Raw genomic sequence first — 24634 nt, forward strand, 5'->3', positions numbered from 1 at the left:
AAGGAAAGAAAAATCAGGCAAAATAAACCTTCAGCAGGAACTCACCTCATCTGCAGTCACTGTCATGACACTTCTGCTTTTCTTCATTATTGAGATTCAAGTGCAGCCCGGGATTAAAAACTTCTGGTAAATAGAATTTCTTCAGAGGGGCAACCTGAAAGAAAAAAAAAAGTTATATATTTTCACTTACGAACACATATAAATTATTTATTTCTATAATTATATTTAAATATGTATATTGTAATTGTGTATATAAATATATAAATTTATATATATTCTATATATAAAAATATAATATATATATATTGCTTATAAAATATATATTTATAAGCGATATAATTGTATATATATTTATTTTATAAATTTATATATATAATTTATAATTATATATAATTATATATATAATTTATAACTATAATTATATATAATTTATAATTATATTATATATATAAAATATATATTGCATATATTATACATGTGCATTATATATGTATATATACTTTATATATATATACATTATATAATTATAATACATTACATACATTATATGTTATACATTATAACATATATACATTATATAATATATATAGCATATAAAATATTCCATGTAGATGCATATGTAGGAATTATTTAGATATAATTATATATAATATAGTATTATGCATATACATATATAATTGATATATAATTTTATTTTTATATATAATTATATATCATTATATATAATTTATATGTAATTTATATGTTTCTATATTTTCTATTTCTGTATTATTTTTATATATTAATTAATTATATGTTGATCAAGATTATTATATAAATACTATTGATGGTCATCAAGGCCAGGAAAAGACCTTCAGGACCATCAGTTTCAACCAGCATCACCCCCATATTCTCCACTAAACCTCAATCCACACATTCTTTGGGAAAAAAAACAAAAGTGAGAGTTTAAGAATATTTCCCAAATTTTGCTGAACTGCAGGGAATGGGATGTGGAGGGATGGGCCGGGCTGACTGAAGATCATTTCTGTGAAAATCTGACCCCTCTCTCACCACAAGTTCATAAATATTTATTAACTGGGCAAAGTTAATTTAAGCAGAGCATGGATAATGATAAAATCCAGCTTTTGTTCTGTGAATTGCAGCTCTGAGGCCTGAAGAAATCCAACATTTCCTTCAGCCATGACTGAATTCCCATTAAAACCTGACTCATTCTCTCCTGTGCCTTCCCAGAAAAACCTGACACCTGGGATGAGCATTCCAGGGGAGAATAAACCTCAGGAAAACACTCCAGAGAGGATTCCTGGGAATGTTTTCCTCATGAACGTTTTCTCATTGATGCAGATTTTCATTACATGCAGAGATCTCCTCTCCAGCACCCAAATAATTAAATTCTCCAAAATTCTCCCAAATCTTCCAAAAAAAGCTCTGTATCCCAAAGGAGTGGTTGGGTCTGGGATCAGGGAATACTGAACAGCAGCCAAGCTTTGCATTTGTTAATAAATTGTGAAGAAAAATCAGTGCTGCAGTTGTGTCCGATCCATTTTCCTGGAATATATCCCAATGGAATATGAATTTTCTTTTTCCACCAAGCTTGCACCTGAAGATTTTTGTGTTCCGTGACCTGGTGTTTCAAAACTGCTGGGAAAACACTGCAGGAATTCCAGAGGGATCCAGGCAGGGCGTGAATGAAAGGGTTCCCAATGAGCCAGTGAGGAGAAAACCCCATGGAGACGCTGCTTTTCCTGATTTTCCTGCACACTGGTTACAAAACAACTTCCCAGCTCATCCAGGGAGAAATCCCCCATTTCCAGAAATTCCTAAAACCCATGTGCGAGTTTGGAATACAAGCCCCACATTCCACCCTGTGTTTTCCCACGTTTGGGCCTCTCCAGGGGCAGGATTAAAGCTCCAGGGGGATGTGAGGAGCAGATTGATCCCCCCACCCCTGAAGATCCCCCTCTCCCAGAAAACACAGCCAAGGCTGGATCAGAATCCCAGTTTTCCCTTCCCTGGATGAAGCAGTTTTGGGAAGCAGAGCTGTTTATCCTGCTCCCTTCAGCCTCCAAATCCAATTCCTCCCACTTTCCACGGAGGCAGGGCACAAATACAGAGTGAAAAACCAAACCAAATCCCAGGGAAATTCCCATGACAGCACATCCTGCAATCCCACACCTGCTTCTTCCTCGCTTCCACCACATTCCTGGAGCAGGATTTTTCCTCCCCAAAAAAATGTTGATCCTGAAAATGCTCAGAGATAAACCCCAGGCACCTGAATTGTGAATTACTGGAGAAGTTTTTCCAAGGAAAGGGATGAAGAGATGGTTTGATCCCACAGGGAATTGCATCATTTGTGAGCTGGAATCCAAACTGGATTCTCTTTAAAACCCATGAGAACTCCACGAGGAGAGGCACCGACCCAGACAGGGTGACAGCCACCAAAAAAAAGTGACAATCTCAGGTCTGGCTCTCCCAGGAGGAACAGATGGGCTCCTGTTTCACATAAAATCACGGAATGTTGCGGGTTGGAAGGGAGATTTAAACTCAACCCATCCCACCCCTGCCATGGCAGAGACACCTCCCATTATCCCGGGCTGCTCCAGCCTGGCCTGGGGCAGTTCCAGGGATCCAGGGACAGCCAGAGCTGCTCTGGGCACTGAGAAAGGAGGGAAAGGCTGCAACACTTCCAGGCAGTCACACCAACACCTCCCTGGGAACTTATTCCAATGCCTCACCACGCTTCCAGGGAAAATTGGTTTTCCAGTATCCAACCTGAACCTCCTGTGGGGCCGTTCCCTCTCCTCCTGTCCCTGTTCCTGGGATAAGATCCCAAATCCCCCCGGCTGTCCCCTCCTGTCAGGAGCTGTGGGGTGAGAAGGTCCCTCCTGAGCCTCCTTTTCTCCTTCAGCTGCCCCAGCCCTCCTCGGACACATCCCTAAGAATTCCCCCTTTTTATTACTTATTTCCTGAGGAAAATGTTGTTCTTTTCTGTAACCTTTCCCTGTTTCTTGTGAGCAGCAGCAGCTCAGGCGCTCTGCAGAGCTCCTGGCAGCTCTGAGAAATTCCCTCCTCCTCAGAAAGCCCAAGCTGTTCTCATTTCCAGCAAAAGCTGGGAAGATTCCACAGCGCTCTGCAAAATGTAAGCAAGGGCATCCATCGGCACCAAGGGCTGGAACTTGGGAAAAGCTACTCAGGAAAGAGGGAGTTCATGGAATCATGGAATGGTTTGGGTTAAAGCTCAGCCAGTTCTGATCCTGCCATGAGACACCTGCCTCTCTCCAAGGCTGCTCCAAGCTCTGTCCAGCCTGGCCTTGGGCACTGCCAGGGATCCAGGAGCAGCCACAGCTTCTCTGGGAATTCCAGCCCAGCCTCTCCCCACCCTCACAGGGAGGAATTTCCTCCCAATATCCCTCTACCCCTACCCTTGGAATCCATTCCCTGTTTCCTGTCCCTCCATCCTTGTCCCCAGTCCCTCTCCGTGTTTCCTGCAGCTCCTTCAGGCCCTGCAAGGCCACACTGGGGTCACCCCAAAGCTTCTCCTCTCCAGGTGAACATTCCCAGCTCCCCCAGCAGAGCTGCTCCATCCCTCGGATCATCCTGCAGATGGAGGATAAAACCCCATGGATGCACGGGATGCAGCCTGATTTTCCTACCAGTGGTTAAAGCCAGCTGCCCAGCTCGATCAGTGTGAAATGCCCTCCTTACAGAAATTCCCAAACCACATCTCCACGTGCACGTTTGGGATTTCCAGCCTCTGGTTCCTTCCACCAGCTCCACATCCCTCCTCTGCTGGATTCCATCAGCTGGATTTGCCCTCAGAGCTGTCACAGCCTTCATTTCCTGGCACTGCCATTCTTAAATCGCTTTGCTGACTGACACCACCAGTTCCATCCAGATGGAGAAGGGATTTTCCCACCTTGGCTACTCCTGAGGCTCTGGAGAAGGGATTTTCCCACTTTGGCCACTCCCGAGGCTCTGGAGAAGGGATTTTCCCACCTTGGCTACTCCTGAGGCTCTGGAGAAGGGATTTTCCCACTTTGGCTACTCCCGAGGCTCTGGAGAAGGGATTTTCCCACCTTGGCCTCTCCCAAGGCTCTGGAGAAGGGATTTTCTCACTTCGGCCTTTCCTGAGGCTCTGGAGAAGGGATTTTCCTGGTTTGGCCTTTCCTGAGGCTCTGGAGAAGGGATTTTCCTGATTTGGCCTCTCTCGAGGCTCTGGAGAAGGGATTTTCCCACTTTGGCCTCTCTCGAGGCTCTGGAGAAGGGATTTTCTCACCTTGGCCTCTCCCGAGGCTCTGGAGAAGGGATTTTCCTGGTTTGGCCTGTCCCAAGGCTCTGGAGAAGGGATTTTCCTGGTTTGGCCTCTCCCGAGGCTCTGGAGAAGGGATTTTCCTGGTTTGGCCTGTCCCAAGGCTCTGGAGAAGGGATTTTCCTGGTTTGGCCTCTCCCGAGGCTCTGGAGAAGGGATTTTCCTGGTTTGGCCTCTCCCGAAGCTCTGGAGAAGGGATTTTCCCACTTTGGCCTCTCCCGAGGCTCTGGAGAAGGGATTTTCTCACTTTGACCTGTCCCGAGGCTCTGGAGAAGGGATTTTCCCACTTTGGCCTCTCCCGAGGCTCTGGAGAAGAGATTTTCCCACTTTGGCCTCTCCCAAGGCTCTGGAGAAGGGATTTTCCCACCTTGGCCTTTCCTGAGGCTCTGGAGAAGGGATTTTCCCACCTTGGCCTCTCCCGAGGCTCTGGAGAAGGGATTTTCCCACTTTGGCCTCTCCCAAGGCTCTGGAGAAGGGATTTTCCCACCTTGGCCTGTCCCAAGGCTCTGGAGAAGGGATTTTCCCACTTTGGCCTCTCCCAAGGCTCTGGAGAAGGGATTTTCCCACCTTGGCCTGTCCCAAGGCTCTGGAGAAGGGATTTTCCCACTTTGGCCTCTCCCGAGGCTCTGGAGAAGGGATTTTCTCACCTTGGCCTCTCCCCAGGCTCTGGAGAAGGGATTTTCCTGGTTTGGCCTCTCCCCAGGCTCTGGAGAAGGGATTTTCCCACTTTGACCTCTCCAGAGGCTGCCCTGAGCCTGTCCTAACTGCCAGGCTGAGTTTAAAACCCAAATTTGCTGGTTTAAATTGGGGATAAAGTCACAGATTTATCTCCAAGAATAAACCCAGCCGATTTTCCTACCAGTAAAAAATGATAAAGGCAGGATGATCTTTGCAGATCCTTGAGGAAATTCCGACCAAGCTGGGCATGGCCAAAACAAAACCTTTAAATAATTAATTATTATTCAAACTGTGCCTCAGCTTTAATTAGGTTCCTTCCCAGGATATCAGCAAGATTAGGAGGATTGCAAGGACTCCTCTTCCTCTGGAGTCAATCCAAGCATTAAACTGGGAATATCCCAGTCAGTCTGTCCCAGAAATTCCAGGAATTCTTGGATTTCCAGCAGAGGACATGACCTGGCTGTCATCTCTCTTCATTTCTTTCAATTCCAACCAAAAAAAATAAAAATAAAAATCCGTATTTTGCTGTCCTTAGGCCTGAGATGCTCTGCAGAATTCCCATGAAACACAATTTTCAAATTTTCACAACTTTGAGAGAGGGAAATTTTCACAAATTTTTATGGATTTCTTTTCCTGGAGTTTTCACTGGCCCTGTTTTTATAGGAAATTTCCAGACAAATATTCACAGCTTGAGCAGAAAAAAAAATTTCTATTTTCCTGATTATGTCAGGGTTTTTTAATCTTATCTCTCTCTAAAAAGCTCATCTCCTATTGTGCAAAAATGAAGCAAAATTAACAATCAGCTCTGACAGCTCCAAAGGATTCAGTTCAAGTGTTCCCCACATCAGGATTTCCAAGGTAATTACAGGGAAAAATGAGACTATTAAAAGATGCAATTTCTCTCCTTCTTGTTCCTTGAGCCTCCCACTCCTCAGAGCAGCTGAGCAGCTCTCAGAGACCAGAATTATTATTATTATCATCATCATCATTATAATAATTATTTTTATCATTAATGTTTATTATTTATTTATTTTATATTTATATTTACAGTTATTATTATTTTGTTTTTGTTTTTATATCCATTTTTATATCAATTTTATATCGATTTTATATAAATTTTAATCAATTTTAATCAATTTATGTCGATTTTTATATCAATTTGTATATCAATTTTAAGGGACACCAAACCCCAGAAAATTCAGCCACACAGATTTTTCTTCCTGTCGATTTTTAGGCTGATTTTTTCTAAATTAGACTCGATGTTCCCCCTGTGCTTTTATTGGGAAAGAAGCACCATCCCCAAGCTTTGCTGGGCTTCCCAAAAAATGGGAATGCTGTGGGATTATTATGGGATAGACACTGCAGAATCAGTGGGAATCAGCAGCCCTTGGCTCCTGTCCCTCATTTACTTTTCCCTTCCTAAACTCTCTCAGGTTGAGTTTTAGAACATTTCTCCAAAAGAAAAGTTTTTAAATCCTCAGATCTCCTTCCCCAGGAGTTTTTCTGGAAGGAGCCGAATTGCCTGAAAAGAAGGAATTTTTTATTCCCTTTTTTCTTTTTAGTTTTATTTTAGAGCTGAGCCATGACCTCAAGAACATCAGAACAGAACGGAGCCTACAAAGAGCCCACCCTCGTTCTCCAGAAGTCTTAGAAAACAGAGATTTTCCAAACCTTGTCCTTTGGAAAAACCACTAAGAATAGTGGGGAAAGATTAAATCCAAAATTAGAGCAGCAACTTCATTTTTAAGCTTCTAAATCCACTTTTTTTGAAGTTTTCCAATCTCAAAACCCTTTGGAAATTCCACAAGAACATCAGAATTCCATCACAGAATTCCAGGCTGAAAGTTTGAAGTGCTTAAACCCAAAATTCCATCTTTGCAGAGCCAAAAATTGCCCCAATCCCACTTTTTTAGGCTTTTAAATCCATTTTTGAGGTTTTCCAAGCTTAAACTCCCTCGGGAACTCCACAGAAACACCAGAAGTCCATGAAGGAGTTCCAGGCTGAATTTCCAAACCCCTCAACCCCCAAATTCCACCTCTACAGAGCCAAAAATTGCCCTAAAATCCACTTTTTTTAGGCTTTTAAATCCACTTTTTATGTGCTTTCAAAGCTCAACCCCTCTTGGGAACATCACAAGAACATCAGAATTCCATCACAGAATTCCAGGCTGAAAGTTTGAAGTGCTTAAACCCAAAATTCCATCTTTGCAGAGCCAAAAATTGCTCCAACCCCACTTTTTTAGGCTTTTAAATCCAATTTTTTAGGAGAACCCCGGAGAACCAAGGGAAAGCTGAGACCTGTAAGGAAGGGGCTTGGAGGAAGTTGGAAAAAAATGAGTTTTAATATCTCTTCCAATAGAAATCATTCCAGGATTCCAGGATTTACACCCAGAAAATTGGGGGTGAGGATGTGACCAAGCCAGCAATGGGAAAAGGGCTCTCCAGGACGGAGCCCCCTGGGTTTCTGTCCAAAATAATCCTGGTTTTTTGGGAAAACATCCTGGATTCCCAAATACAACCAGCAGCTAAAAAACAATTCCAGCGCCTGAGGAAAAACACGTTCCAATCAGAACAAACACTTCCAGATCAATTATTCAATTATAATCCAAATAAAAGGGGAAATCTGAGGATTTGTGCCACAACAAATTCCTGCTGCTGTTTAAATCCTGCCCTCCGTGTCCTCTCCTTTCCAGGAAATGGATTCTGGAATTGCCTTTTCCACAATATTCATCCAAAACTGCAAAGGCAGAGCACTGGGAATGTTAAACACGACATGACAGCACCAGCTCCAAATCTGATTTATCCCAGGTTTTTTTCCATCTTAGCAATCTCCAGACTGAAATTTCTGTCTGCCCGTCCAATAAATAAAAGGAAATTAAGATTAAAAGAAAAAGCATTTGGCATTCTGGAAATGCTCCCACGTTTCCCAGCAGCCACTTCCATATTTTATTTCAGGATATTTGAAGTGGCATCTTGGACAGCACTAATTTATAACAGGAGATTAAAGGGAAAAAACCTGATTTAGAGGGACATTTCAGCGTTCTTATTCCAGGGTTTTTCCTCAGAGCCAAAGCAGATGTTCCTGTTTCCTTAGACTGTGGTTGTTTTCTTTCCTTCTGGATCTGGTGTTTTGCTTCTTGGGCAAATATTTGCATTATTGTCGATGCCAGGCTGAATGATCAGCATTTTTCTTTAATGAAAAAAAGTGATTTAGCTCATTCTGCGATTTTCTCCCAAATGAAGGGCTCTGAAGTGAGGTGAAAGTGGCAATTCCAGCATTTTCTCCCAATAATTTCTTCCCTAGTTATCAAAAACTCCTTTAATTGTGTGGAGTGATCCTTGCACTGCCTCTTGCTGCACATTTTGAAATTTTTTATCCAATTCCATCACTTCAAAGGCTGCAGTTAATGAGGACAGCCCTGTTCAATAACCCCTGCTCCAAAATCCCGGCGCTCCCCACAGGAAATTCTCATTTCCCAGGGATCAGCTCCGTGTCAGGGTCCTTGTGTGTGACACCAGAAAAAAATCTCCCTCTTCTGGTCAAGTTATTCCATGCTGAGATTGCAGAGGGAATGGAAAAAGTGGAAATTCTGAAATATTGGGATGTAGGAGAGTGCCAGGGTGTTCTAAGAGGAATCCCAATCTGGATCCATCCAGTCTCACTAGGAAAATCACAATTCTGGGCAATGACAGCGACTGAAGATGGAAAAAGCTGCAAGAGGATGGAATTCCATGGGATATCGGGAAGGAATTCTTGGCTGGGAGGGTGGGGAGGGCCTGGAACAGAATTCCCAGAGAAGCTGTGGCTGCCCCTGGATCCCTGGAAGTGTCCAAGGCCAGCCTGGAGCAGTTTGGGATAGTGGGGATTTGAGGATTTTTAATTTCCCTTCCAACCCTAACCAGTCTGGAATTCTGGGATTTTGGAGGCTGAGGCCTGGATAAAAGGATCATTTAAAACTAATCCAGGATGTTTTTCCACGCAAGGAACGGGAAAACCCAAAACCCTTGAGGCTACTTGGAATGAACAATATCCCAACAACACCCAAATATTTTATTTTTGGGCAGCCAGCACTGCAAATACAAAAATACAACACAAAAATTCTCCAAGTCACAGGAACGACCCAACCTCTCCAGAAGCTTTCCTATTTTATTCTTAGGATGTGCTTTCCTTGGACAAAAAAAAATGCAGATTTAGAAGATGCACAGCTCCCAAATGCTGAAATCCCCACGCAGCTCCCTGAATTCCCAAAGGAGCAGCAGCAGAGGAGTTTTGCAGTTCTCATTTTTCGGGATTACTTTGCAGAAAAGCCGAAGGGCATTTTTGTATTCCTGGAAAAACCCAGCAGGATTCCATTACCACATGGGTGACTTGGGGAGAGTTTTCCCAACTTTGCCAGGATCACAAGCAGAGAGACAAGAGGATGGGATGAGTTTGTTTTCCTGCTCAGGGGCTGCCAGATCCTTGTCCCTGCCTGTTCCAGAGTTTCCTGGGAAGGGGCTGAGGGGTGAGCAGGGAAAGGGAAGCTCCAGCTCTCCCTCCCTGGGCTCCCAGATCCCTTCCCCCGGAGCTGAGTCACTCGGATCATGAATTCCAACCTCACTTCCCAGTTACTATAACAACTTCATGGATTTCTTCTGGTTATTAATTACATTCAGCCCTAATCTGCTGCTCCAGGATCAGGCACTCCAGGAGAGCTTCCCTTCTGCTTTCTCCTTCTCCCTTCTCCCTTCTTCCCTCTCCCTTCTCCCTTCTCCCTTCTCCCCTCTCCCCTCTCCCCTCTCCCTTCTCCTTTCTCCCTTCTCCCTTCTTCCCTCTCCCTTCTCTCTTCTCCCTTCTCCCTTCTCCCTTCTCCCCTCTCCCTTCTCCCTTCTCCCTTCTTCCCTCTCCCTTCTCCCTTCTCCCTTCTCCCTTCTCCCTTCTTCCCTCTCCCTTCTCCCTTCTCTCTTCTCCCTTCTCCCCTCTCCCTTCTCCCTTCTCTCTTTTCCCTTCTCCCCTCCCCTCTCCCTTCTCTCTTCTCCCTTCTCCCTTCTCCCTTCTCCCTTCTCCCTTCTCCCTTCTCCCTTCTCCCCTCTCCCCTCTCCCCTCTCCCCTCTCCCTTCTCCCTTCTCTTTTCCCTTCTCCCTTCTCCCTTCTCTTTTCCCTTCTCCCTTCTCCCTTCTCCCTTCTTCCCTCTCCCTTCTCCCTTCTCCCTTCTCCCTTCTCCCCTCTCCCCTCTCCCCTCTCCCTTCTCCCTTCTCCCTTCCCCCTTCTCCTTTCTCCCTTCTCCCTTCTTCTCCCTTCTTCTCCCTTCTTCTCCCTTCTCCCTTCTCCCTTCTCCCTTCCAAAGGTTTTTCATTCCCAGCTCTCTCCCACACTCAGGTGCTCCCCTCATGAATCTGCTTCCACGGAGATAAGGAAATGCTGATACTCCTCCCTTTGAAACTCAGAATAGAAGGAAATGGGGTTTTTTTCCTCAAAACAAACAAGATGCCCGAAATAAAACTGCAAAATCTGGGCCCTCAGCTGTTTTCCTGCAGCAAATGTGGAGCTGGGAACAGCCTGGAATATAATCCACCCCAGCACGGAGGGAATGAGCCCTTTGGAAGCAAAGCTGGGAGCCAGAGCGAAGGAGCAGCTGGAATCTGCTTTATTGGGGCTGAACTGCACATCCTGAGGTGTGAACGGGAAACCTCTGCTGCTGGAAAAGGCAGGGAAAGGCAGCACACTCCAGGCAATTCCCGAGGTGTTGGACTGAGCACAGTGAGCCCCTTTCATTTTCCTCTGGATCAGCTTGGAGCTGGAGAGCTGAAGGGACACCTCTACCCAGGAGAACAGAGGGATTTCCTTCCTTTTTCCTTTTTCACCTTTCCTTTCCTTTCCTTTCCTTTCCTTTCCTTTCCTTTCCTTTCCTTTCCTTTCCTTTCCTTTCCTTTCCTTTCCTTTCCTTTCCTTTCCTTTCCTTTCCTTTCCTTTCCTTTCCTTTCCTTTCCTTTCCTTTCCTTTCCTTTCCTTTCCTTCCCTTCCCTTCCCTTCCCTTCCCTTCCCTTCCCTTCCCTTCCCTTCCCTTCCCTTCCCTTCCCTTCCCTTCCCTTCCCTTCCCTTCCCTTCCCTTCCCTTCCCTTCCCTTCCCTTCCCTTCCCTTCCCTTCCCTTCCCTTTCCCTTTCCCTTCCCTTTCCCTTCCCTTCCCTTCCCTTCCCTTCCCTTCCCTTCCCTTCCCTTCCCTTCCCTTCCCTTCCCTTCCCTTCCCTTCCCTTCCCTTCCCTTCCCTTCCCTTCCCTTCCCTTCCCTTCCCTTCCCTTCCCTTCCCTTCCCTTCCCTTCCCTTCCCTTCCCTTCCCTTCCCTTTCCCTTTCCCTTCCCTTTCCCTTTCCCTTCCCTTCCCTTCCCTTCCCTTCCCTTCCCTTCCCTTCCCTTCCCTTCCCTTCCCTTCCCTTCCCTTCCCTTCCCTTCCCTTCCCTTCCCTTCCCTTCCCTTCCCTTCCCTTCCCTTCCCTTCCCTTCCCTTCCCTTCCCTTCCCTTCCCTTCCCTTCCCTTCCCTTCCCTTCCCTTCCCTTCCCTTCCCTTCCCTTCCCTTCCCTTCCCTTCCCTTCCCTTCCCTTCCCTTCCCTTCCCTTCCCTTCCCTTCCCTTCCCTTCCTTCCCTTCCCTTCCCTTCCCTTCCCTTCCCTTCCCTTCCCTTTCCCTTCCCTTCCCTTTCCCTTTCCCTTCCCTTTCCCTTCCCTTCCCTTCCCTTTCCCTCTCCTTTTCCCTTTTCCCTTTTCCCCTTCCCCTCCTATGGAAAAGTTTCCTCAGCCTGGGGAACAGGGAAGGGGAACAGGGAAAGGGAACAGGGAAGGGGAACAGGGAAAGGGAACAGGGAAAGGGAACAGGGAAGGGGAACAGGGAAAGGGAACAGGGAAGGGGAACAGGGAAAGGGGACAGGGAAAGGGAACAGGGAAAGGGAACAGGGAAAGGGCATTTCCTGCTCCATTCCCACAGGGATCAAACAGTGCTGACCCCACGGAATCACAGAATTCCACACTGGTTTGGGAGGACCTCAAAACCCATCCCACCCCTGCCATGGCAGGGACCTCCCTCTATCCCAGGCTGCTCCAAGCCCTGTCCAGCCTGGCCTTGGATATTTCCAGGGATGGGGCAGCCAAAGATCCTCTGGAAAACCTCAACTTTACCCTCAGTCAGGAATTTCTTCCCTCTCTATATCCCTCCCACCTGAATTCCCTCGGCTTGGGAACAGCCTGTGCCTCCTCACAAATGACTGCAGGTCTCTGATGGAAGTTTTGGCAGATTCCCAGAGAATTTACAAATGAAAATTCCAATATCACTTGATCCGTTTATTTTTAGGAACGTGTCTCCCGCTCGCTGAAAGGAAAAGGTCCCACTTCAAATACCAGCCCAAAAACATGGAAAGCACTGGGTGCAATGGAGAACCTGCACTTCCTGCAGCTGGAATGGCTCAGGAATGAAGAATTCCTGCTTTTTTCCTCACTGAATTCCCCAGGTTTGGGTGTGGAATGCAAGACTGAACTCATCCACAGGGCCATCAAAACACGGGATCATTTTAAGCCCCCGGCCAGATGGAGAACACTCCTTTCCCCTCCTCTGCAGGAAAGGGGAGAGGCTCCGAGCCCACAGAATTCCAGCTGGGAAAGAAGCCCTCTGCAGATATTTTACACTTTAAAAAATCATGGAAATGATGATCTGATTCTATTTCCAGTGTGAAACCCCGCGCTGCTTTAGTCACCAAGCCACAGATAAACACAGGGGGAACATTTTGGTGCTGCCTCCAATTTTTTCCATCTCAAATGACAAATTTCCATGAATTTCATCCCTCTGATTAAAGGGCAGTCGTTACACACCTACAAATACCCTTTGAAAACCCATCAGTGCAACCACAATTCCAAAAAAAACCTGATGGAAGCGTGGGTCTGAAATCCAAACCAAAGCAGCTGCAGGATTCCCAGCATCGATCCAGGCTTGCTCCCAAGGGCACAATATCAATAATAAAAACCAAAATAGCTTTGGTTTCATGGGAAGTTGAAGAAAATCTGGTTTATCCAGCCAAAAATGTAGGAATTGCTGTGCTTGGAAGCAAATGGGCAGCACCAAACTGGTGTTGGATCCATAAGACAGCGCAGGATGGAGCAAAAAAGGGAATAATTCAACAACTCTGGTGAGTGAAATGGGAAAAGGAATAGCCAGGAATGTTCCAGCTTGCCCATACACTGAATTATGGGAAGGGAGAAGGGAATTTTGGGGATTGGCTGCCATTCCATGAGAGGATTTGGGGAGATTTCTCCTGTTTTATAAACAAACAACCCCAAAAATGCTGCCTCAATTTTGCCAGCAAAATCCACACCAGGAACACCTCAGGTCATGGAAAAAATCCTATATTTCATCCAGGAAAACTCACCAAAGCTTCTTAAAAGTCAGGAAGGGTCTGCTCAGAGCTAAATCATTATTTTTTAATCATAAAGCTTCTCTGGTTTTCCATGAGTCTAAATAAATCCCTTATTCTGTGCTTAGGAAATTCTTCCTGAATTTTCCTACACAGTCCTGACTCGAGGAATTAATTACAATTATTTTACACGACAGGAGTCTTGCACTAAATATTTTTATGCTGAGAGTGGGTGCTTGAAAAACAGGGAAAGATGAAAAAAAATTATTTTTCTATTTGCTTTCACTGCCTGTGACTGGATTGCTTTTCCCTTTTCTTAAAAATAACTGGATTTCTGGGAATATGGCTCCAGAAGGGAACGAAGAATGAGGTGAAATAAATGTTTATTTTTATAGTTCTTCTGCCTGACTTCATTTGAATACTGCCTTGTTCTTGCTTTTCTGGGAAAAAGGCATGGAAAACCTTCCATTTTAATGGAATTGATTAATCAGTGACCCACAGTGTTCCTGTGGCTCCTGCAGGAATAAGGAAAATGGGAAAAACACGGGCCCAGCTCTCCCCCAGAGCTGGACACACACAAAAAACACACCAAAGACCAGAAGAACAGGCAGAGATTCCATGGATTCACTAGGAAAGGGCAGGGAAAGGGGCTTGCAATGGAATTCTGGGATGGATTCCAGGAAGGAAATGCAGAATTGAGAACTGAATGCAGAGGAAAGAAGGAAGGGAAAGGAAAAGGCACACAAGAACAACGGAGGAATATTCCCTTCTCCCAGCTGGGGAACAACCTGGGGAAAGGGCATCCCAACAATTATTTTGGATGAATAATTCCAGTTCTGGCAGGGGAGTTTGCCATGAGGAGCCTCTTTTGGAATTGTCTCAGACAAGAGCCTGCCAAGAACCCTTTAGATCAGCAGGATGGTCCCAGATCTGCCCCTCCTGCCCTGGAACCGCCCCTGGAGAGGCAAGAGGAGAATCTGGGACAAACTTCCAGCGCTTCCAGGGATCCCAGAAGATCCCCACAGAGTTTTCCATCAGGAGAAGCAGCACCTCTGGAAGGAGCAGTGCTGGGAACCCAAGCTCTCCAAAGAACATCCCACACCCTGCTCTGCTCTTGCTGCCCTGCCCCTCATCACTGAGACCCCGGAGAAGGAGAGGACAATCCAGGACAAGCTTCCTGCTGTCCTCTGAGGATCCCAAAAACTCCACACAGAGCTTTCCATGAGGAAGATGGAAAACCCCTGGGAGATGGAGACCCCTGGTCCTGAGCACGCTGGGCATCCTGAGAATCTGCCCTGCCTTGAGCAGAACCCCTCAAACGGAGCAGCCCTGGAGGTTCCCAAATTCTCACAGATTTTCTCCTCCAGAGCTCCTGAGCTGCTGGATCATTTTCTGCTCCTCGTTTGAGCTGCAGCTTCCAGAACCAGTGACTCCCGAAGATTCATCCTTTTGGATTCCTCTCTTCCCAAAGTTCCTGCTCCCACTCTTCATAAGCACCCTTGGAAGTGTCCCTGTTGCAAGGAAGGATTTATTCCTCTCCAGATTTATCCCTCTCCAGATTTACCCCCACATCTCCCAGGAGCCCTGAGCTCTCCCAAATCCAGAGGGAATCTCCTGGCAATCCCAGATTTTCTGTGCTGTTTATTCCAGTCGGATCCTGTCTGTGGCTTCCTCGAGCAATTGCTGAATTACAAAAGCATGAATGGGACAAAAATCAATGGCAAGAATTTCTTTTTCCATCTGAGCACAGTCCTAACCCTTGCCCAAAGGCCAGGAGGGATTTACCCCTCAGTGCCCATCCTGCAGACAGCAAATATTCAACCCAGATCCCTGGGAGTGACTCAGAGGCTCAGCTTTGTTTAGCAACAAGGTTAGAAAAGGTTCTATTCCATCAAGGGAAATTTCTCCCTTTTTTTTCTTTACACTTCAGATTTCAGGCACCAAAGCTGATTTCTGCACATCAGTGAGGAAACTCCAACAAGTCCCAGATTCCTTCCAAGCTCCAGGCAGTGCCTTTATTTGCCTCAACTCCCAAAAGAAACCCAACTCCTTGGATGTGCCAGAGGCACCTGAGCTCACAGAGGAGCCCAGGCACAAACAAACCTGCAAACCCGGTGGTTATTTACTCAAGCAAAGGGTCAGCTTCTTGTTTCCAGGTCCAGAACCACTGAAATAAAAGCACAGCATCCAAAAGAATCCCGAGGAGCAAATCCTCTGGCAGCTCCACTCAGCTCCCCCATCAAAACCACCCAGGGATTGCTGTCCCTGCAGCAGGTGGAGATTCCCTCTGGATTTGGGAGAGCTCAGGTGAATTCTCTGGCTTACATCAGTTTATTTTCTGTTTCCCCTCTGCCGTGCTCCCCTGGAGTCTCCAAGGGTGGATTGTTTCCTTGGATTCATTTCAGCTGACCTCCCTTTCCCCTCTTCTCTCTTCCTACACCTTTGCATGCAGCACAGCGAGCTGTGCCCGTGGTTCCAGGAGCTCTGAACAAATCCTTATTTTATTGCCAACAATCCCTGTGCTCCCTCCTCAGGCTTGGCCAGGGCAGGGAGCAGCTCCTGGGGAAGGGCTCTGGGTGCTCTTCGTGGTGCCCCTGCCCCCCAACACCTCCTGCACTGCCAGGACCAGCAGCTGCCCCCACCAAATCTGCCGCCAAAATCAGGTCAAACGTGAGGTATTATCCCCCAGCAAATTAATTAGAGAGCAACGAGGCTGGGTTAACTCTTGAACAGCTCAGAGGGGCGTTCTCAACAGCTGTCTGCAAAGGAATATTCCAAATACTCCTCAAAATGTCACCTAGGCTGCATCCACCGAACAGAGCCCAGCTCTTCCCAGAACACAAATCCCTGGGGAGTTTCCATCCTCTGGAAAGTGTCCTCCCGTCCAGGACACCCCGAGACACCCAGGGGACATCGGTGCCCTCACCCATGGGGACATGGGGATCCTGGGGCTTCTGCTGCTTTCCTCTCACCACAAACTAATCCAATTTACCCATCAAATGCTGGCATTCCCTCACTCCTCCTGAGCCCACGGGACAGGGGGAATGCCGCGATATTCCCTGGGCAACCAACAGGAAAATTCAGGGAAAATCCTGACAGGGAATCCCAGACCCACAGCAGGTTTTCATGGAAACTGGGTCCAAACTCCAGCTCGTCTCCAACCCAAAGGGATTTTGCCCACCTGGCTCCAGTCCCCACAGTTTAAAGTCCATAATTCAGCATTTTTCTGGTGTTCAGCCCTGAGGGTGCCAAGTTTTGTAATTTTACCCCAAATAAGCACTTTTTTCTCTGATTTTGCTCTATAAAATATCTCACTCTAAGCAATATCTTTGCTCCATGCTGTCCCAATTCCCAACCTATATTTTCAGCACCACCAAGATTGTCCTTAATTTCTCCCAGGCCCTGGATCTGCCTTGGTTCTACTTCATTCCCATGGGTAAAAATATCCACAACCCTCTTTGCTTGGCTTCCAGAGAGGAGAGAAATTCAGGAAAGAAAATGGATGGAGGAAAGGAAAAAAAATCCCACAATCCACACATAAAACCCCACATGGACAGACAGAAAAGGGAGAAACAAAGACCAAAGAAGAGGAATTTTCTGGATTTTCCTCCCCTGAGTTATTTATAAACAAAGTGTATCCTTAAGTGGCCGAGCATGAGGAAAAACCAAACTCGGGGTGCACAAAATGACATTTTTTAAGCACCTGAATAAGGCCGGATTTAACCCAGCCTCATCCTCTAATCTGTTTTCTCATCACTGCCAGCAGTGCCAGATGCTGCAGCAGAAAGCGCAGGAATTCCACGGGAGGCAGACATGGAATCGTCTGCTCTCCCAGGAAGTTCCCTCTTATCTCTCACTCTGCTTTCAAACACAAAGGATGAACCATTTTATGTTTTCTTTGTTGTTCTCTAAAATTGTCTTTTTCCTTGTGCAAAGTTTCTCAGACTTCTGGATTCCTCTTGATTGACAGGAATTATTTTGCCAAGTTTTGTGCCTCAAGAACACTCTGGCGAATGAGCCCTTGGTCTAATTAGACATCTAATGAAAAATCAAGTTAAAAATTAAATTCAAAGGCTTAGATTTTTCAATTTCGCTGCATAACCAAGAGAAAAGTTCTTAATTTACTTTCTCTGTACCATTCTTCAAACTCTTTCTAAGACTCTGACCTGAATAATGGATATATCCTTGAATTATCTGGGATATGAAGGGCTCACAGATGAATGGAACACTCAGAGATGTAACAGGAAGCACAGCCTGGCTTTCCCTGCGTGTTTTAGCAGCAACAGGACGGTATCAATTTGTTCTTCTTTTTGTAAAAGCAAGCTTGAAGCTGAGAGCTGCTTTCATAATTAAAGAAACTCGGCTGAATTCACCTACCCCAGCTCAAGCATCCCCCTGCATCGCCTGAAACCAAAACACTGCAGCAGCAAGGAGCCCAAAGTGAAGCTGACAAATTATTTTCATTCTCTAAACTGAAGGAAAAGAGGGGGAAAAAAACACCCCAGAGCATGAGTAATAACATCAGGTTAAAATGCTTTTCCTTCAAAGCAATATTTCCTATAAATATCCACTCATCTGTTTGCAACAGGCATCAAGTTGGAGGTTTTTTACCTCATTATTTGTCCTACACCTTTCCATTATTTTTCCCTATCTGCCAAGGCTGTATTTATCCCACTGCCACAATTACCCAATTTTATTTGCTGAGGGAACCATATAAAGATTGAAAACTGGAAAGACAGGCACTTAATTTAAAGGAATAAAGGTGTTTCCAAGCACTGGTTTTGTCACTATTTTCCCCAAATGTTTAAAACTTCCCACATTGCTCCATGGACAGCTCCACGTGGATCACTCCAAGGAAAGGATGTTTGTGTTAAACAAATCATTCCAATTTAAAACTGCCATTTTAGGCAGCATTTCCCAGCTCCGTCCGTGTCCATTTCAAACATGGAAATTCCAGGGATTTGACTGGAATGACTTTTTAAAGGAGCCTCGTGTTCCCAGAGACGATTACTCAGCTAATCTGGGTTAAGCTTCCTGATGGATAAATCAGGATTTGAATGCTGAATAAGGAGAGGTTTCCATGTGACGTGGGAAGAGCTGGGAAGTAAATACAAAAGTGGTGAAGAAAACCTGAATATGTTGTTGGAAAAAACAGCCAAAAAGGCTCAATATCGTCCTTTACTTCACCTTCACATTAAAGCATTGCACTAAAAATTATCTCCTGGAATCTAAAATGTCCAAAAAGGAGAATAAAGTAGGGTACAGCTATACCTGGAGCACCTGAGCAGGCATAAGGAAACATTAAAATAGATGAGATGACAGAGAATTCCAATGAATAATCTGCTAGCAAAGGCACTTGTTGTGCTAACAAGCTTTTATTCCAGATGATTTATGGATCATAGATTTGTTCATAACCTTTTTAACCATCAGCTCCTTCTCTGGAGCTGATAATGAGGAACACTACAAATGAGCATCTCTCTCACATTGGCCTAAAAAAGTTCCCTGCTCCACTGGATTTATGACCTGCAAATGCAATTATTCAGCTTATTCACTGCTGCTTCCTATGGACACCAGGATTCCAGGGGAAAAAAATAAAAGAGATTGTCTGGATTCTGGTGGGAAGAGTCTCGTGCAAGAGGGATCTAGCAGGGATTCTCTCTTCAGTGGAGGATCTCTTGGGATGTTCCCCGTAGCAACAGATGCTGAGCATCACACAAAACAACTCTGTGCCCTCGTGGCTCCATCCCAGCCCCAGAGACCACGGCGAACACCTCGTTCCTCAGCAGAACTGATTTGTAACTCCACCTGAGGAGGGGGAAAAGCTCCTCTTTGTGGAGCTGATGCGGAGCCACACCAAGGGAACAGCTCCCAGATCCTCTCTGAACTCGCAGCTCCCACCAGGCTCCGAACCGGGCAAAGGAGGCTCAGGAAAAACAAACTGGCTCAAAGCACATGGCAGGGAGGCGATGCAGAGGAAATGTCTCTGGCAGAGGAGCGCCGGGCGGGCTCAGCCCAGCCGGGGTTGGCGGATGGGGGCCGCAGATCGCTCCGGGGCTGGGCTGGGCTGCGCTGCCCGGGGAGGGCGGCCCGGCGGGGCAGCCCCGTCCCGGGCACTGCGAGGCGCCAAGCCCGGACTGCGGCTCCAGGAGCGGCCGCGGCACAGGAGCCCCAGCACGGCCGGATCGAACGGGAGATCCCGGCAGGAACCCGGGGAGAAAGAAAACGGGAAATAAACACATACACAGAATATCCAGAAGGTACAGAGAGCGCAGAAATAAAGTGATTTAAAAAAACAATTAAAGTGCACATCCGCTCTCTGGCAAACCGCAACCCTTGTTTCTTGGGTTGGTTTGTTTTTTTTGGTTGTTTTGGTTTTTTTTCTCTGAAGGCCAGGTGATTCCCCACGACAAAACTTAACTGGGGCCACGCGAACACCCCACAAGTGACTCGGTCCTTGGGCTCCATCGGCCCCGGGCACGGCGCAGGGACCGGGACCCCGCGGGTCCCCTCAGGGCCGGGCAGGGTCCCCTCAGAGCCCGGGGCCGCCTCAGCGCCGGCCCGGGCGGCGGCCGCGGCCCCACAGGCGAGCAGCGCTTACCTTCCTCCGGCCGTGGCGGCGGCTCCGGGGGCTCCCCGCAGCTTCTCCTCCGGTTCTCCTCCGGTTCTCCTCGGGCTCCCCTCGGGCTCTCCTCAGGCTCCCGCAGCCCCTCAGCGCTCCATGGCCCCGGCGCTGGCGGCGGAGCGGCGGCCGCGCTTCCCCGGCGCTGCGGAGCGAGCGGGGCCGGCCCCGCGGGGAGCGCCTCAGGCACGGCTCGGCGGCTCGCCTGCCTTCCCTTCGCTCCCCGCTCCTCTGCTTGCCTTCCTTTCCTTCTCCTCGCCTTCCTTTGCCTTTCCGTCCCTTCCTTTCCCTCTCCTTCCCCGCCTGCTCCTCTGCTTCCCTCCCCTCGCCGCTCTGCTCCTTCCTTCCCGTTCCCTGCGCGCTCCCTCCGCTCTCCCCTCACGGTTCCGCCCGTCCCGCCCCGCTCCGTCCGGCCCTCCCCCGCCGCAGCCCCGGCCCCGGGTCCCCCCTCGGCCGGGTCCGAGCCAAGGCGAGCTCCGGGAGCGGCTCTGCAGCAAATCCAGCCAAATTCCAGCCTGGATGGGGCTGGGAGCAACCGGGCTAGTGCGTGGCATGGCTTGCCCATGGCGGGGGTGGGATGAGGGGAGCGCTGAGGTCCCTCCCCAACCCAAACCGGGCTGGGATTCCGAGGAATGAAACACCAGTTTATCATTGCATATATCATATCATTGCATATATCATATCACTGCATATATCATATCATTGCATATATCATATCATTGCATATATGGTATCATTGCATATATGGTATCATTGCATATATCATATCATTGCATATATGGTATCATTGCATATATCATATCATTGCATATATCATATCACTGCATATATGGTATCACTGCATATATCATATCATTGCATATATCGTATCACTGCATATATCATATCATTGCATATATCGTATCATTGCATATATCATATCATTGCATATATCGTATCATTGCATATATGGTATCATTGCATATATCATATCACTGCATATATCATATCATTGCATATATCATATCATTGCATATATCATATCACTGCATATATCATATCATTGCATATATCATATCATTGCATATATCGTATCATTGCATATATGGTATCATTGCATATATCGTATCATTGCATATATCGTATCATTGCATATATGGTATCATTGCATATATCATATCACTGCATATATCATATCACTGCATATATCATATCACTGCATGTATCATATCACTGCATATATCATATCACTGCATATATCATATCACTGCATCCACAGGGGCAGGAGAGAGGAGGCGGCTGGTGGTGGTTTGGGAACTCTCCCCGGAGCAGAGGACACTGCACAGCCAGGGGAGGAGCAGGTACAGAGCACCGAGCACAGCCGGGATGGGATTTTGGGGAGGAATTCCTCCCTGTGAGGGAGGTGAGGCCCTGCAAACAAGAGCTGCTCACCTCAAAGATTTTACATCCCATGAAATGTCCCATGTCCCTGCTGCCCGGTCACACCACCCCAAACACCCAGCACATAAAGGGTAATTCTCTTTATATGGTTTCTCACTTCTGTTTCATCCTAAACACGAGATCTTTGGGTGTTTGATGTCCTCATCAAAGGCCAAGTTTCTGGAGTAATAACATGAAGACTTGGCTCACGTGGTAAAAGAGGAATTTTCTGGTCTTCAGGGCCGGGGAGAAGCATTTAAAAGGCTTAAAGAACCCACCCCAATTCCCCAAAACCTCAGAGTCCAGCAGGGAAAAATAAAATCTATTCATTATCAAAGCTTTTAAAAGAAGAGTTAAGCTGGTTATTTGTGGATGACACACCACCCCTTGATTTTTTCCAGGGATTCATGACTGCAGCCTCTGAGAAGTGAACAGAAGGCTGCTGTGTTGGGATTCCTGCTCCAATCCCATCCCATGGCCCAAGATCCCACAGACCCACAGGGCAGACCACAGCAGATCTTGATAAACCACTCTTTATGCAATGAAAGAACAATATTGAATGAAGGTTTTGTGCCACGTAATCATGCAGAGGAGAAAAGATTGTCTGTCCAGCTCAGTAAAATTAAGAGTTAATTATTAATGGAGAGATTTCTGTAACATACAGGAGTTTCTTTTAAAATATAGAACTCATTATCAATCAAATTTCAACGTGCCAATGCCTTTTACAAAATTTGGGCTGCGGTGAGGAGAACCAAGGTGAATTTTTGTCCCTGTCTGCTGCCTTGGACACAGATCACATGTGAGGAATCTGGCCCAGAGTTTGGTGTGCAAAGGTGTTAAACCTGTGAAACTCCACAGAGAAGTCACTTCTGCAATCCTGCCCTGGATTCCAGGTGTAAACCCTGTGCTTTAGGCAAATATTTGGAATATTTAGGAATTGCCTCTTCTGAGCAACACAGATGAGGGCAGGATACAGAATTCCCAAATAGCTGAGAGAAACTCTGCCCTTCCAGACTACAAGGCCAGGGAAACTCAACTGCTGCTCTTGGTCATTCCCAGCCTTCAGGCAGCACATCCAAGCCTTTCAACTCCCTGGCAACAGGAGAGATCAGCACTCCCGATTCAGGCAGCGATTCAGAGCCACGGATGCAATTCCAGAGGCTGGGAACAGTGGCAGTGCTTCACCCTGCTGGGAAGGACGGGGCTGTTCTGTTTGCAGCAGCTCCCAGGGGCCCTCCTCTCTTCCCTGCCATCCCCTGGGAGCTCGGGTGCCGGGAGGGAACGCTGAGAGCAGGAGGGTGAAATGAAGGAGCTCCTCAGAGCCGCGATCACATCACAGGCTCGAGTTACTCTCATCTCCTCTGAGTGTGCCAGGCCAGCTCCAAGGAGTCATTCCTGGCACTGAGATATTCCCTGAGCGCTCCTGATCCACACCAAAGGGAACCCTGAGAGCTGCAGCACTCCCTGCCTGCTGCAGGCACCAAATGCCGCTCACAGGCATCAGCGTTTCATCATTGAGAAGCTCTGGCCATCCTGAAGGACTTCACATCCATAAATCCAGCTGAGATCCTGCCAGCCTTGGGAAAAGGCACTTCCTAGTGGCCACAGCTGCTCTGAGCTCTCCAACACGCAGCAGTCACACACAGGAGCTCTGAGATCGTCTTTGAGGTCATCTTGAAGGCCCTTTTCAACCCAAACCTGTGAATTCCTGGAGGTTTTTGGTTATCCTGCTTCTCTTCCTGGCCAAACCTCCCCATTCCTGGGAGGGTCCTGAGGGAAGCTGCCCAAAGGATCTCTGTGACAGCACAGAAGGGGATGAAGGAATTCTGCGGGCGGTCAGGAACTGGACAGCTCCCTCAGCAAGCGGCAGGGAAGCTCCTCTCTCTTCCCAACTTTTAACCTGGGATCCCGCTGCCTTCCACACAGGAATTCCCAGGATAATTCCCATGATAAAGGGGAACATCCCTCTCTCCGTGTTCCTCCCCTGGCAAGGTCCCAAACAGGCACAGGGTGAACATTTGTGGGTGAACCCTCGGTTCCAGAGCTCTGGAGTGCCAGGACACAGGGAATGGCTTCCAGAGGGCAGGGCTAGATGGGAGACTGGAAATTGGGAATTCCTGGCTGGGAGGGTGGAGAGACCCTGGAATAGAATTTCCAGAGAAGCTGTGGCTGCCCCTGGATCCCTGGAAGTGTCCCAGGGGCTTGGATGGGGCTTGGAGCAGCCTGGGACAGTGGAAGTGTCCCTGCCCATGGCAGAGTTTGGAATTAAATGGGTTTGAGCTCCCTCCCAACCCAAACCATTCCATGATTTTTTAAATCCAGCACCACAGGGGTGATGCACAGGGATCACTTCAGGCAGTAACTCAGGAGGATTTTTGGGATCCATTGTTGACACAGAGCTCTCACGGGTCCAGGTGATTCTTTTCCTCATTCCCCTGTGACTTGAAACCACTTCTGTCCCATTGTGGTGCAAGATTCCCACATCTCCAATCCTCCAGCCAAAAAGTTCCCTGGTGAGAGGAAGAGAATTCCTGATATTCCTGCCCCCTTCCCTAGAGCTGGGCAGTGGAGGGATGGTCCAGCTTGGTTTCTGGAAAGTAAAACTGTGTCGGGATCAAACCTGAGTATGTGGATCCTGTGGGGATTTGTTTTCTCTGCTAGAAAAATACTAAAGCAATGTTTGTGGGAGGGAGGCTGGGGGAAAAGTCCAACTTCCTAAAATAGGAAAACTGTTGCACTCATTTCATTTTTTCTCCTGAGGAGACTGAGAGGCAAAAAAAAAAAAAAAAAGCTGGCAGATGTCTGTGGTTGTGCTGAATGCACTCAGATCCTTGGGTGATAAATGTGGCAGGAGAGCTGGAACAGAACGGGATAAATGGATTCCGTGAGGTCCTGTCAAAGGATACATTTCCCATTAAAACAGGGAGCGAGCAGCAGGAAATGCTGGAATGAGAATGGTTGATATAAACAGGAGCCCTCTAGCACACCCCAGGCAGCCTCAAACCTCCCCTGAGACCATTTTGGGGTATTTTCCCTGATTTTCTGGATGCCCTCCCCTTCCAAAATCCCTCTTTTCAGGGAGGATCAGGAGATTTCTTGGCACTGCCTACACCAAGCAAAGCCAGCCAGGGTCTCCCCACAGGATTTTTTTTCCTCCTCTGTAGCCTTAGCTCATCAAACCCAAATGTCTTTGTCATCTTTCCTCCTCTTCCATAAAAATATTGGTGCCAGGAAAAGG

General features: G+C 47.2%; 1 protein-coding gene across 1 annotated transcript in view; it reads right to left on the reverse strand.

Annotated features, from left to right (window-relative positions):
* The window catches only part of PDE4B (phosphodiesterase 4B), a 177037-nt gene extending 156764 nt beyond the window's left edge, over positions 1–20273 (reverse strand). The window contains exons 1-2 of the mRNA XM_063406891.1: positions 19957–20273; positions 46–154 (exon numbers count right to left, since the gene is read on the reverse strand). Coding sequence (XP_063262961.1) covers positions 46–87 — 42 coding nt within the window. The 5' untranslated portion in view covers positions 88–154; positions 19957–20273. The remainder of the gene's footprint in view (positions 1–45; positions 155–19956) is intronic.
* Between the last annotated feature and the right edge of the window lie 4361 nt (positions 20274–24634).

The sequence above is a fragment of the Prinia subflava genome, chromosome 10, assembly GCF_021018805.1.
Source record: "Prinia subflava isolate CZ2003 ecotype Zambia chromosome 10, Cam_Psub_1.2, whole genome shotgun sequence".
In the NCBI taxonomy this organism is placed as follows: domain Eukaryota; kingdom Metazoa; phylum Chordata; class Aves; order Passeriformes; family Cisticolidae; genus Prinia; species Prinia subflava.